The sequence below is a fragment of the Pantherophis guttatus genome, chromosome 1 (genome assembly GCF_059756535.1).
Source record: "Pantherophis guttatus breed Tessera chromosome 1, ASM5975653v1, whole genome shotgun sequence".
NCBI classification, from domain to species: domain Eukaryota; kingdom Metazoa; phylum Chordata; class Lepidosauria; order Squamata; family Colubridae; genus Pantherophis; species Pantherophis guttatus.
The window spans coordinates 95058600-95073753 of record NC_142063.1 but is presented as its reverse complement, the minus strand read 5'-3'; the positions used below and the strand labels follow the sequence as shown (position 1 = coordinate 95073753).

Genomic DNA, 15154 nt, shown 5'->3' with positions numbered 1-15154 from the left:
ATGGTATGGTCACCCACTTGTGATGATTTTTCTCTGTGTATTTTGTAAATGCTTAAGTTAATTCAAACACTGATGTCAGGGGAAAAAAAAGCAATGCTAAAGATGTTATATAGAAACTCCTAACTTAAACATACAGATAAATTCTATGGTTCAATATTGCATTATGAACAGAATAAATTGGAATGTGGTCTAAAGAGAATATTTAATTACATGTTACATGTTAAAATCCTGTAATTAACTTAGAAAACTGTACTTAACTTAGTTAAAATTTCCTATAATAGATACTGACAATCTTCATAACAAAATATCTCAATTTTTCTCCTTTAATTACTTTGATCTTGCTGCCAATCTGTTTTTTAATGAGTCACAATCCTTTTTCTTGTTTTAATAGATTATATGATATATTACCTGTTGCCTAATTTCTTCTTCCATTTTAACTGGGGATCCCAGCTCTGCAACTTGCTTCACCCCTTCACTTGCGTATCCTCCATATTCCCAAAGAACATAGTTTTTGGAATGAGATCCACCAATAATTGCAGACCAGTGGTTGGCTCGTCCTTTAAAAAGAGAAAGAATCTTTTAAGTGTCTATCAAAAAGTGTGCAGTATATATCCTACATTTGCAGGATTCCTTTCTGAAGACACTTCCTGGAAAATGGTTCATAGTTTTTATTGACATTGTTTAAACTTAAGGTTTTTAAGAAATTGTTGTTAAATTTCTATCTGTATTTTTAACATTGACAATTGCATATAGTATAAAGCTTCCAAAATGCTACCCTTTGAAACTACCAAAGAAAAGAAGCAGGTATTTTTAAATATAAAAGCATTTTATGATTTAATAATTTAAACATTGTTCTCATTGTTACAAGCAGGTTACATTTTTAAAAAATCAAATGTGAAAAAGTGAATTTAGAAGGATAAGCAATACTAGTCACAATAGCAACTTTCTTATGTGTAAGACATTCTTCATTTTACTGGTTTAGCTATGTGTAAGAAAGTTTCTTATGTGTAAGGCATTCTTCATTTCACTGGCTTAGCTATGAATCCTAAGGAAGTCAGTGTATATAGTCTGAAGTAACATACAATTCCTGGTACTGGAAAAGATAAAGGAACAGTCAGCACCTTGGACAGCATAATACACTGTTCAATGACACTTTCTTTTAACTAGAAGACTTACTGCACCAACAAATGTCATGCAAATGAGGCTATAAGGAACATAATTTCTGACTGTTACTGACTCTGATCCTTGAAGAATCTTCAATCATATCCAAATCTTCACAACTTTGCTTCTTCAGAGTGAAGAAGCCACATCAGGTTTACCCTCTGAGACTGTATCAGACTATATTTTAAGGTTGGAAAACTGTAGTTTCAGTTAATGACCAATGTCCTTGAATAGGATGGCATGCTATTTCTTGGACTTCAAATTTTTTTCAAGATCTTTCTTGAATTAAGGAAACAAGAAATTATAGGATTTTGAATTACGGATGCAAATTAATTTCATAAACTAATGTGAAAAAAAGCAAAATATGTCCAATCAGAATAATCCTGATCCGAATAGGGTAGTCCTATGCAGTTAGCTGGGTCCTTGCTTTGAGCACCTTCAATTCAGATTATCACTTTACTTCCATTTAGGAAGCAACAAAAAAAAAATGAGATAACATGCTCAGAAAGATCAGAAATTTAATGATCCATTTCTAAATATCATTAGGAAAAATTATGGATAAAGCTATAACAAGAGACAGGCTACTGGCAGACAAATGTGTCTAAAGATAAAGAATATAAGTGGAAGTATCAAGACTGCTGCAGAGACTCTAATTGCCGCCTATGGTTTTATGTCTATTTTATCTATAGAAGTATTTTAGTGATACTTTTCGAGATACCCCCTTGCAAATAATTTAGAATGCAATTGTCCTAGCCTCTTATCATAGTTCTTGTTATCTATGAAAGCTGTATAGATTCTGTATCTATACTGTATAGAGGGTAAAATTCTGCAGAACTTTATTATGTCTATCTTTATTGGTTAAGAACAGGGGTTTGAACTTGACAAATCATGAGTTGAATGCATTATGTGAAAAGGTTTTTTGCATTTTAGTATTTGTTCCCAGATGAAATCTGGGAAATATTATATATTAGCATATTTCAGTGGCTTGCTAAAGCTATTGTATTATAGGGAACTGGAATACAAGAAACTGGAATTCCAAGGAACTGGTGGTTTGCAAATTGCAAACCATCAGTTCCTCTAAAATACTATGGGAGAGGGAATAAATTAATATTGTGTATATTCATGCATGCAGTCTATAAATATGTGTTTATAAGTGTGCAGTCTATTTGTCAATGTGAAAATCAGTTTCACTGAGATCACTGCAAACTAATTTGTATTAAACTTGCTTAGGATTCAGACATTGTCTTTCTTGCAAGTGCTTCCTAGTTATTTCAATGGAATGCATTCCCAAATCAGTATGTGAAATGTTAGAGCCTCAAGCAAGCAAAATGCTGTTTTATGATGAAATGTCTGTGCAATCTACTCAAAGGCTCAGAAAGATTTTCAAAGTACAGATTGGAGTATATCTCAAATTGCCATGTACAACTTGTAATAAATGTTTCAACTGTATTTACAGTATTTTGTCAGAAGCTTGAGAGAAATGTGTATGTTTTATAAATATATTTCAGATTCTGTCAAGACCAGAATTTAAAAAGTTTTATCTGTATTAAAATACACTTTCAACAAGGAGCTAGGAAATAAAAAGTCTGTAAGTAATGTAGAGAAAGACATCAGCAATGTCAGTGCTTATATCGTTATTTATAAGCTAGTTATGTTAACACTACCAAAGGGGGAAAAAATAAGCAAAATGTTCTTTAAATTCTCTTTTTGATTTTTTTTTTAAATTTGATTTATATGCCGCCCTTCTCCGGAGACTCAGGGCGGCTTACAATGTGTTAAGCAATAACCTTCATATTTTTTGTATATTTATACAAAGTCAGCTTATTGCCCCCACAAACTGGGTCCTCATTTTACCTACCTTAGAAGGGATGGAAGGCTGAGTCAACCTTGAGCCTGGTGAGATTCAAATTTACAGTCATTTTCATAGAAATCTAATAAAGTCAGCCTTTTTGGTCAAATTATATTCTCAGTACGAAGGAAAATTGTTCTACAAAATGCTGCATTTGAAATGTCTCCTGAAATTAACACGTCAAATGAAATATCATTTGATAAATAACAACATGAAATAGATTCATAGAAGCCAGCCAAGTGAAAACCTATTAGGATGTTTCAGGAGGACTTGGATGATGAACATTCCACAATACTCCACAGTCCAAAGTGAATATGGTTTTGCTTCACTCAATCTTTTCATATCCTCTACACAAGAAACAGCCATTTTGACAGGTATATTTCATTTTTAAACCTAAAGTATCTTGATAGGAAGAAAACTTTCTGGCCTCCCAGGAATTTATAGTTACAATTTGCAGTTTGTTATTCTGTGGGAGTTAATGCTATCTCCATTAGTGTCAATTTTTTTGGCAAAATTCCCATGTCTGGATGACAGTAAAGCAAAGAGAATAATTCTTGTTATGGCAGTGCCAGGATTCAAAAATGTTCATATTTATGTAGTGAACCTGCATAGGAATGCAGGCAAAAAAAAAAAAAGAATGGTTGTATTTTCTGGCATGTTTTATATCACTATTGTAAAGTTTAACAATATTTAATCATTTCATACAGCCTGACAATTGCATTAAAATTATTATAACCTCTACATGATCATTTATCACTTCTGTAATTCTCAAATGTACAAAGGGCTTTTGAAAGGATATTTCTTTCATCTTGTGATATAGTTGTACATCATTTCATTTTCAAGTGGGAAAGATTCCAGAAAATAATTCTCCCATATTTGTATAAAAGTATCGAACATTTTATTCCTTGTTTTTATGCCTCAAAAAGCTAATATTTCTACTATTTTTCAAACAATTGATCAATACAGTCCCATTTCAAAGTCAGTCCCATTTAATTCAGCAATTGGCCTGTGGGAATACCACAAAGTCATATAATGGTTTAGCAAGGAATGACATGATTGTGTCCATTTGCCTCCTTCAAAAACAAAGTAACACAGAAGATAAGGCTCTACGATTTATTGTTTTTAATACAGGGAAAAAAGCTTTTTGGCTATTGGGCACATTTAGAATTTTGAGATACCTGTGTGCATTCTCAGAAATGGCTGTCATGATAGAATGAGATATTATAACTTAGTGTTACTGTTTGTTCTGTTATGATTGTTTAAGACTTGAGAATTATATAATGATAACTACTGGTATTTCTTCATAAGAATCAACATCATAATTTAAATTCAATACTTTAATTTAATAATTTAAATACAATATTATTCACAAAGTTACTATTTATAGCAATTCAACTTTTAAGATCTACTCCCTGCCAACAACTGTTGTTCTCTGTGTGGGGTCTCTATATTTGAGATATAAATAAATTATATTTAAATTTATTCTGTCCTCTCTCAATGTTTCAGGTTCTTAAAGAAACAGTCATCCATATATCATCACAACTTCCCTTTTTGCAAAGAATAAACTAATAAAACCAAAAGGACATAAAAATAAATAATTCAGTTAATCATAATGAATAACCAGCCACCAAGAGTTTATTAAACCAATATCTTGTTTTTCCAACATGTTGTAAAATCTCCCATGTCCAATCACCATGCTACTGATAAACAATCTGGATTTTTCAAACATACTATACGTGATATCAGTTCAAAAGCTGAAGCAGTATCTGTGGAAGAGGGAGCCTCTCTAAAATTTAGCAACAGTGAATAGACCAAAGAGTAGTAGCAACAACTCCAGACATAGTTCTCTGAACTATGTTATTAGTTATTAAAGTATCTTCTTACAAGGCCACTTGGAACAAGACAGTGAAAGACACTAGACATTATGGCCAGAATTTCAACAAAACATTACTCTACACACAAACACATACACTTCCAGCATCATTTGAATTTCATGAACAGCTGAGACCTTAGGGTCTATATTTGAAATATTTTATATTTATTTTGTGTCTTCAAGTCAGTGTTGACTCCTGGCAACTGCCTGGACAAGCCCCTGCAATTTTTTTGACAAGATTTTGGAAGTTGTTTGGTATTACCTCCTTCCTAGAGCTGAGAGGAAGAGAGTATCTCAAAGTTACCCAAATTTACCCAGCTATCTTTGTGTCTGGTGCCTTAACCAACTGGCCAACCAACTATACTTGAAATATTTTCAACTTATTCAAGGCCAAAATCTATTTTTATGCTTATTATAGTACTCAGATGCTCAATTCTGGATATTGATTTGCAGTAATATAGGGCTTCTATAGCATGGTGCTTGCCTAGGAGTAAGAAATTTGAAGGCCAACTTATTTTCTTCCACTTATAGTGCCTCTTGTGTTTTGGTGGTGATGAGAGGTAAGCTATAGTTGGAAGAAGTGACAGAGAATGGGAGAGGGTGATTGTTAAAGGCAGGATGGATATTTCCAGTCTATAGTTTATTATTTATCAGTATATTTTATGGTCTATCAGTATTACTGGATATGGAGGAAACTGAAACTTTTTTGGGGGGAAAACACTGATTTAAGAAACTCTGGTTTTCTTAAGATCACTGCCAATACTATTATTATTAGTAGAAGCAAACCAGGCAGAGGGAGAAATAGGGAGATGGGAAAAATGGACTGGTGTGTGTGCGTTCAGAATTGTTGGAGAGATTTAAGAACCTTATGTATTCACTGGGATCTGAACAGTTGATTGTTATTATGACCTCCATATTTTGGAGACATCTTGACTAAGCTTGACAAAAAGAGTTCCTTGCTAGTAATAGTCTATTTAGCATGAAAGTCAGATTCCCCTGCACTAGAAACATTGTAAATAATTTTCCTTATAGCTGGATTCTACGACATCCACACTCACTAAGCAGGGAAGCTAATTTCCTGTCTAATGTTTAATTGACTATTCTATTGTGTTGTAAACAATAATTGAAACTGGGCTAAATTGTGAAGATACCATGGCAATTGCTTTGTCTACTGCTTATTATTACGTAGTACAAGTTAGGCTCTTTGGATAAAATTGACTTTTCCGTCTGTATTTTATTTATATTATTGATTATTCACTTAAAATTTTGTTTAGATGTCCAATTGGGTTGATTTACCTCCACCTGAGGTAAATAATTATTCTGATTATCATAATCACACAAGGCTTTCTCATTCAGGTTGTAGCCACACTCTGATTGGAGAAACTTTAAAATCCCAGACATGGAATTACAAACCATGTTAACATCTGAAATTTCCTCAACTTTTGGCACCATTTCATTTAATTCTTCTTGAATACCCAAATTGAGAAAAGGCCAGTGTCCTGGATCTTGTCTGCCTTTATGATTTTGTAATTTTTTCCAACAATGCCATCTGGACTACTTTATTATCCAGTTTTCTTTGCGGGATGTATCAGCACACCGTCTGGTGCTTTGTAATGTCATTTCCCAGCCAGAAAATCAAATTTCTCCAACATCCTTTTCCCAGCTTGTGTCTTCTTGTTGTCAGATATTAAAACTGGAAAGATACTAAAGTTGGCAGAAGCCCTGAACATTTCCTTTAGCACTACCATCAAATCTTAACTTTCTGGCTCGTGTTGAAGCCAGGTGCTACCCCCTAAGAATCTGTTTTTCATCACTTAATCAGCATGTGCAATGCAAATCCAGATACAGAAAAGGTATTGGAAGAGTCCCCACTGGATGAAATAAAACTAAAACTAACTTTAATCAGTCAAAACAGTTGTATATCGAACATCTATTATCAATCGATAGTTTACCAATAGAGGAGAAATCAGGGGTCCTTGATGCTCTCTGAGCTTGGTCACTTTCTTGCAGATATTTCATTACCTAAACTAGGTAACTAGTGTTATTCTTGGTTATATGTTTTTACTTGATTAGAATGGTTTTTTCTTGTCTTCTGTTATTATGGTTCCTTATATTTCTTTATTGTTTACTATATCATCAGTATAATTTTTTTGAATCCTTAATTTCACATTGCCAGATTCAGTATTCCATTTATAAATTCCACACAGGTATAGGCCTCCATTTAGATGATGCAGTGTAACCAGGGGTGGGTTCTAAATTTTTTCACTACCGGTTCTGTGGGCGTGGCTTATTTTGTGGGTGTGGCTTGGAGGTCATGTGACCAGGTGGGCGTGGCTAGCTGGCCAGAGTCATTTCTGGAAGGTCCTCGCACTTACGACCAGTCCTTGCACTTACGACCCGACTCATTTGTTTGCTTTTAACACTGATCAGCTGTAGGACGGCCCTTTGAAGCCCCGCGGCAAGAGTTTAAACAGTTTTTTTCCCTCTAGTCATCAGCTGGGACTCAGGAGGCAGCAATAGATTGGGGGTGGGACCAAATAAAAGGTAAGAATAACGTGGGGGGGGTGGGGGGGTGGGAGGGCGCGGGGGAGAACCGGTTCAGTGATGTCATATATACCACCAGTACGCTGATGACACCCAGCTGTACATCTCCACCCCAGGCCACCCCAGCGATGCCCTTGAAGTGATGGCCCAGTGCCTGGAGGCTGTACGGATCTGGATGGGGAGAAACAAGCTCAAGCTCAACCCTTCCAAGACTGAGTGGCTGTGGTTCCCGGCATCCCGATATAGTCAGCTGACTCCATCGCTGACTATCGGGGGCGAGTCTTTGGCCCCCGTTGAGAGGGCGCACAATCTGGGAGTCCTCCTGGATATGCAGCTGTCTTTGGAGGAACATCTGACGGCTGTTGCCAGGGGGACCTTTTGTCAGGTTCGCCTGATTCGCCAGTTGTGCCCCTTTCTTGATCGGGATTCCGTGTGCACAGTCACTCATGCCCTCGTCACCTCTCGCCTGGACTACTGCAACGCTCTCTACATGGGGCTCCCCTTGAGGAGCACCCAGAGGCTCCAACTGGTCCAGAATGCGGCCGCGCGGGTAATTACAGGAGCTGCATGGTGCTCCTGCATAACACCGCTCCTGCGCGAGCTGCACTGGCTCCCAGTGGTCTTCCGGGTGCGCTTCAAGGTGTTGGTTACCACCTTTAAAGCGCTCCATGGCATAGGATCTAGTTATCTTCGAGACCGCCTGCTGCCACCGACGACCTCCCATCAACCCATGTGCTCCCACAGAGAGGGCCTCCTCGGGGTGCCATCAGCCAAGCAATGCAGGCTGGTGACCCCCAGGGGGAGGGCCTTCTCTGTGGGGGCACCTACCCTCTGGAATCAGCTGCCCCCAGAGATAAGGAGGATCCAAGACCTCCGTGCCTTCCGCCGTTCCCTTAAAACTTTCCTTTTCCAACAAGCCGGGCTGGCCTAACAATGCCTTTTAAATGATTTTAAATTTATATGTTTCTTAAATTTTTTGGCCAAATTGAGATATTTCCTTTTAATTTGTTCTTAATGTTTATATTATGTGTTTTTATCAGGCTTTTACCCTGAGTTCCCAGGAAGAAGGGCGGTATATAAATTCGAAGTAAAAAAATAAAAGTAAATAAAATATCGTCACTGCTACCGGCTCAGCCGAACCGGACTGAGCCGGGAGGAACCCACCACTGAGTGTAACCCAATCTCAATCAATCAATTGATTTTTTTAAACCACCGGTCATTATAAATAGCAGTATAACACATTTTGTTAGATTGCCTTGCAGGTGTTTTGGCTTGGATGTCGTTGCACACCTTAAATATGGGTAAGACATGTTGCTGCTGCTGCTGTTATTGTTTTCCTGATCATCCTGTAACCATGAGACTATAAAGCTGGTTGTTTTCATTTCTGGACTAATGTAGCAGTTTGTTAGTTATACACTACTTTCTGCCTTTATTCAATCCAAAAGATGTCTGTAAGGACACTTTGTGATGTTTCCGCCTTCTGTCAAATTTCTCTTTTGGCAATATTTCTCTATAGACTTCCAATCTAATCACATTATCATGTTCCAAGCTCCTCCTATAGATACAGTATTCTTCATTATCCTCATTTTCCTTCATTCTCATTATATACTTCACCAAGTAACCTGATCTAGTTTGTTCCATTTACTAGAATAACATTTTGTCTTTGGGTGTTTATGTCTCTGGTTCTTGTTTTGTGAAGTCAACTGCCTTTTGACCCTTCAATTAAAGTCTAAATTAATGCAATTTATAAAGGAGCTAAAATAGCTTTAGGTCTTCCTTTAATAGAAGGACTGGTTTTTTTGGTCTGATGAGTTAAGGACATCAGTGATGTCCTTATACTTTGTCAGTTCATGGAAGCTAGTGGAAATTGAACATTTTAAAATGATGTCCATATGCATGTATGTGTATAATTAAAAATTAAGATTCTTATATTACCTTTTACCCCTTTTACCTTATATTACCTTCTCTGGTTGAATTGATTGTTCCAGATTTTAGATTTTGGAAGTAAATTTATTCTTTATTGTTTCATTGAGAATTAATTGCATTTTAATTTTTAATATTGTATTAATTTATTTTGTATATTATATATTTATTTTACAGACTTTTAACACAATTATTTCCATGAAATAGTACTAATACTATGGCAAAAAAAAAATAAGAAGGCACTTTTCATATCAATACCAAACTGGAAAACATTATTTTTTTCCTATGCTAGTAAAAATAGGGAATAAAAATTTCAGTGCACTGTTTTGATTTATATCCTCAACATTAACTCCATTAGATTTAATTCTGTAAGAAATCAGTAATTTTGGAACAGTAGCACTTTCCTGCAGAGCTGTTTTTCAAAAGTGAGGTTTTACTAGATTGCATATAATTAGCAATGACTATGGCTAGCAATGCTGCACCTCATATTAAAATGAACAAAGAAATAGCAGGTAAGAAGAAAATACATTTTAACTGAAGGGCAAAACTGTTACTATAATTGAATACCAATGACAAAATGAGAATGCATAATGGTAACTGCTGGAATAATGAAGCAACAATAGCGAAACCCAAGTTATTCCACATTCTTTTGTTGTTAACGATGATAATAGAGTTTTGTTTAGAAAAAAAATGAATTTACAGTGCAATCAAAGAGTTTGTCTCAGCAGCACTGTCATGAATATGTAGCACATTGTTAAGAGTGATAGTATACATTGGTCAAATGAGATATTGGTTTTAAAAGATCTATTCATAAAAAGTTATTATTGAAGTAAATGGCTGATTACTACAGTCAAGTGCTTTCTTGTGGACATGTGTTTTTTGTTTGAAAAAGAGAAAGATGACTTAAAAGTGATCATTTTTTTAAGAACTTGAAATGATGGGTGAGGACAGAATCAGGTAAAATAGAATTGTTGGATGGAACCTGGATTGGGTCTTTAAAGAATTACAGTAACCAGGACTTTTGCTGTGGTTTGTTTTGTGATTGGAGCCCGATTTTTGAGTTCCGGCCACTGTCTGAATTAATCCCTGCTGTTTTCCTATCAAGGTTTTTAGAAGTGGATTGACATGGCCTTCTTCCTAGGGATGAGAGAAAGTGATTGGCCCATAGTTACCCAGCTGACTTTGTGCCTAAGGCAGGACTAAATCTCATAGTCTCCCAGTTTCTAGATTGACGCTTTAACCACTGCATCAAATTTTGCTATGGTATTTAAACAATATGTCTAGTATGTCAATATACAAATATCTAAAGGAAAGCTATTCCAGAATAGAACTCTGTTCCACAGAAATTTCTAAAGCCTTTGAGATGGGAAAAATTAAAATTGAAGAGGGTATTGTACATTGAATAGTGATAACGTAGCAGTACAAACATTGTCATAATAACAGCAATTGAATAGCAATAATATACAGTATCGTAATAGAGAAAGCAATAGAACAGAATATAGAAAGCACTTACATAACATGTTTATATATTTGCTTTTACAAAATAAAACATTTCCCCAACTTTCATAGGAATAGCTCAATAAACCACTTGTCTGGAATCCAAGGCTCTTAGAACCTGGCTCAGCCTAACTGGGTAAGATTAAAAAAAAAAAAACAATATCCCCCTGAGATAAAATGGGCTCTAAAATACTACTCTAGTGCAGGAATTCTCAATTAGTGCACCCTGGATTTAAGATCACCAATCTTTTAACTGTGTAATATTAGCTCTAGCTATTGAATGAATAGATGGCACAGCAGACTAAAGCACTGTTAAGTAACACCAGCTGCCTGCAATTACTGCAAGTTCAAATCTCACCAGGCTCAAGGTTGTCTCAGCCTTCCATCCTTTCGAGGTAGATAAAATGAGGACCCGGTTTGTGGGGGCAATAAGCTGACTTTGTATAAAAAAGAATACCACTGGGGGAGGGGGAAAGCCCTACTAAGCAGGTATATACAAAAGTGTGAAGGCTATTGCTTAACACATTGTAAGCCACCCTGAGTCTCCAGAAAAGGGCGGCATATAAATCGAACCAATAAATCAAACCAATAAATAAATAAAATATTCCTGTACTCTGCATGTCCCACGATAAATGTGCCTGTTATCTTCTTTTCTCCATGCCCATATTTTTGACTTTGGCTGGCCAACAACCTGCTTTTCCATGCACACTGAACCTGAGCTGCAAACATTTCTGGGTCATATTAGGTGACAAATACGAGATGTATAGGTCATTTTATAGTATTTAATATATATTTTAATACATTCTCCTAGTGACAGTCCCATGGCCAGATTGAAATAATAACTGAAAAGGACACTTTTTTTTTTTAATTTTTATTTATTTACTAAATTTATTTGCTGCCCATTTCACCACCAGGTGAGACGAGACTTAATCTCATTTAAGCTAAAAGAACTACTCATAACTATTCTTTAGCTGAAGAAGCAACAAACAGAACTTGGAACCCATATTCTTCAGAAAAATGTTTACAAATAACAAAAGAACTTTATTTTTAGTCTGCCAATCGAAATAAAGCAAATATATTTTCACATCAACAATCACTACAGCAGAGTTCCCCAACCTTTTCAGCTTTGGGAACCAGCGGGCGGGGGGGGAGAGGGTGTGGTTCCCCACATGCAGCGGACAAGCATGCAACTCGGTGCAACTCAGTTTGCATGAGTGGCAGGCATGTGTGCCCACTGCTTGCACAAATGGAGAGCGCTCACCATCTGCTCTCAAAAATGGAGATGCATGTATTCGCCTGCCTGCCATTTCTGCAGCCCAGTTCCGAAAGACTCAAGCCCGGTAATGGGTTGCAGCCTAGGATTTGGAGACCCCTGCACTATAGAATCTTAGCAGTAGGAAAACCTGTCTTCAAAGAAAAAAACAAGGAAAATCCAGTTGCCTCCTGAAAAAAGCACTTTTGGGACAACCATGATCTAGATGACTGAGAAACTCCTTATAGCTGTAGGAAAAGTTAGTCTTTGCATTTGCTCTATGGTTTCAACTTCAGTCACAAATCCAAAGCACAAATTTTAATGTCTCAATATAAACTCCTTTATTAACACACCCAGTTCTATATCTGAATTGGACAATCTTCAACTTAATAAAGTTGAGACAAAAATCTCTGAAGCTGATATCAATAACATTTGATATATAGACAAAATTCTGGCTGCATGAACTTTAGCTTGTTCCATGGGAACAAAGCAATATTAAAGAATAAAATACGCACAAAGCCTTTAATAATATGTTGCCCATTGTATAATCTTTATTAAAGCAAACTGAAAGTGACTCAAAATTTCAGGTCACTTGATTGGTTTCATTGTCACTGATATGAAGGTATTATTTAAAGATCTAAAAGTAAAATCCAATAACAGAACTGGAAAAAAAGAGGTAAAACTCTAGGACCTCTAATACGGGGAGCTGCAATCAAATAATGGCTGACTTTTTCCCCATTAAGTATCAGGATCATATTAAATTAAATTTATATATAAAACACTGATCAGCACTGAAAATAATAGCCTAGAGGATGAATGCAACAGAGTGCTATGTTGTTAAATAAGCATCCAATTAGAGCTGTAATCCTACATGTTTAATGCTTTGAAATGGTATTTTATCTTAGCATTTTCCCTGTAGGGTAGCAGTAGAAGGCAGTTGAAATCTCATGATCCATACATTTCACATTTGGATATGAAAGCTCGACTGCTTTTCTGTGCATGTATAAAATCTGAATACAAAATAATCAAATTCCTTTGAAAGACCATGTAGGGTCATCTAAAGCATGAAAAAAAAATAGAATACTCACGTGGATAATCTTTTGGATGTGATTTCTCTGACCAGTTTCCATAAAAGGTAAGCCTATATTTAGCAGTTCCACAGGCACAGCAGTCTATGATTGGCTTATCTGTCACACCGTCCATGGCGGAGTCTAATAAGAAATAATAATATAAACATTATTTTGTGTAATACGTAACTATAAAAGGGTTTTGTTATGTACCCTAACAAGACATTAGGCAACAGATTTTGTTCAAATTCAAATACAATAAGCATATCTGTGAAGGGATTTTATTAAATGAAGCAGAATTAGCACCATATATAGTGCAAAGATTCCTTTAAGTCCCTTCTGCCTGTCAGAAATCCCCAAGGATGATAGTAGATAGACCCTGGAATAGGCATGTGCACAGCAACTTCCCAGGATCCAGATATTTCATATGTTTCTTCTTTGCATGTGTACCTAGGACTAAAATAATTTCCATGTCTATGTGTCCATGTTCTGACTGACGAATCCAACCAAAGCAAGCATGGCTGAGATAATCCAATCTCTTAATGCAAAACTTTATTGAGTACATCATATTACAGCATATTACATCATATTACAGCAAAGATGAGGGCAAAACTATTTCCCATGTAAACCCATATAGTTAAAATTCAGGTCTTCCCTCCCGACTTTAGACCAAGTCACATTGTCCAATGAAAACTTCTGGTATTGTTATGAGAAAGTTTTTTTGGCTCTGGTAAACACCTGCCGAAACATCCTTGGTTCCCATGGCTAGCATCCTGACATCTGGAGCTTAGTTCTATCTCCCCCTTCCCTCTCCCCATAGTTCGTTGGCAAGCTGAGAAGCAATAATGGTTGCAACAGCAAAAACTCCATTTGAAGCTTGACACTATGTTCTATTGCTTACTTACATCTGTTATTTACTTTATGTTGTCAACACTAAATGAGGCAAGGCAGTGGTGAAATGCACTTACCTTTGCTACCTGTTCGGGAATGTGAGCACATGCATCTCTCAGGGGTGGTTCTACTTATCTTTATTACTGGTTTGCAATGGGATCGCGCGCACGTGCATGCTCGCTTCGCTGACATGCGCTCCTTGCTTCTGCGCATTCATAGAAGCTTCTGCACATGTGCAGATCGCCGATGATGACATGGATGGGTAGATGGCGGAGCTTCCCGCCGGTTTTACTACCAGTTCTTACGAACCGGTCTGAACCGGGAGCAACCCACCACTGATGTCTCTTCTGTGTATGCACAGAGCCTTCTGCACATGTGCAGAGGGTCAAAAATGGGACATAATGACATCCCAGCGGGTGGGTGGAGCCTCCCACCACCGGTGCTAGCCAGTTCATGTGAGCTGGATAGATCTGGCCAGATTTCACTGCTGAGGCAAGGATATTTCTGTAGCACATAACTCTATACTCCATTCTTTCAGGGAGTATTACAAGCAAGTGATATTACATAGGCATACCAAAGTGTGTCCATACCTACTGATGCTACCACATTAGGACCAGTCCAATAACCCAAATAAGAAGTATGAGTAATCATTTGGTTCTTTTTCTGAATTAACTTCCCTAGGAGATAATTTCACATTTCATTACAGGAAGGTTAAACATTCAGCACTGGCTAAGCGCATACGGCATAGGTTCAATATTGAAAAAAACTGTATTTTAAGAAAGTGTATTTAATTGCCAAAAGTAAGGCTACATATTTATATGATATGTTTTCCTCACATAGTTTAATTCTAGAATTTCAATTTTGCTCAAAAAAAATAAATAAAATAACTAGTAACACAAATCTTTCATAACCACCTAGGAAAAAGAAGTGTTACTTATTCTAATTCAACTTTATGAAGTCACCAAACTTTGATAGTCTGCAAAATGTTGAAATTCTAGACTTGGCAAATACATTTTTGAGAGCCAATATATCCTTCTCTTTCTGTGTAAAATACAACTCTAGATATTTGTAAATGTCAGCTGACTGCACATGTAACC

The 15154-nt window shown here is 36.4% G+C and overlaps 1 protein-coding gene across 1 annotated transcript in view; it reads right to left on the bottom strand.

Moving 5' to 3' along the window:
* Positions 1-15154, bottom strand: part of SPON1 (spondin 1) — a 313993-nt gene that overhangs the window by 183944 nt on the left and 114895 nt on the right. Inside the window, exons 5-6 of the mRNA XM_034417147.3 lie at positions 13188-13310; positions 409-557 (exon numbers count right to left, since the gene is read on the bottom strand). Coding sequence (XP_034273038.1) covers positions 409-557; positions 13188-13310 — 272 coding nt within the window. The remainder of the gene's footprint in view (positions 1-408; positions 558-13187; positions 13311-15154) is intronic.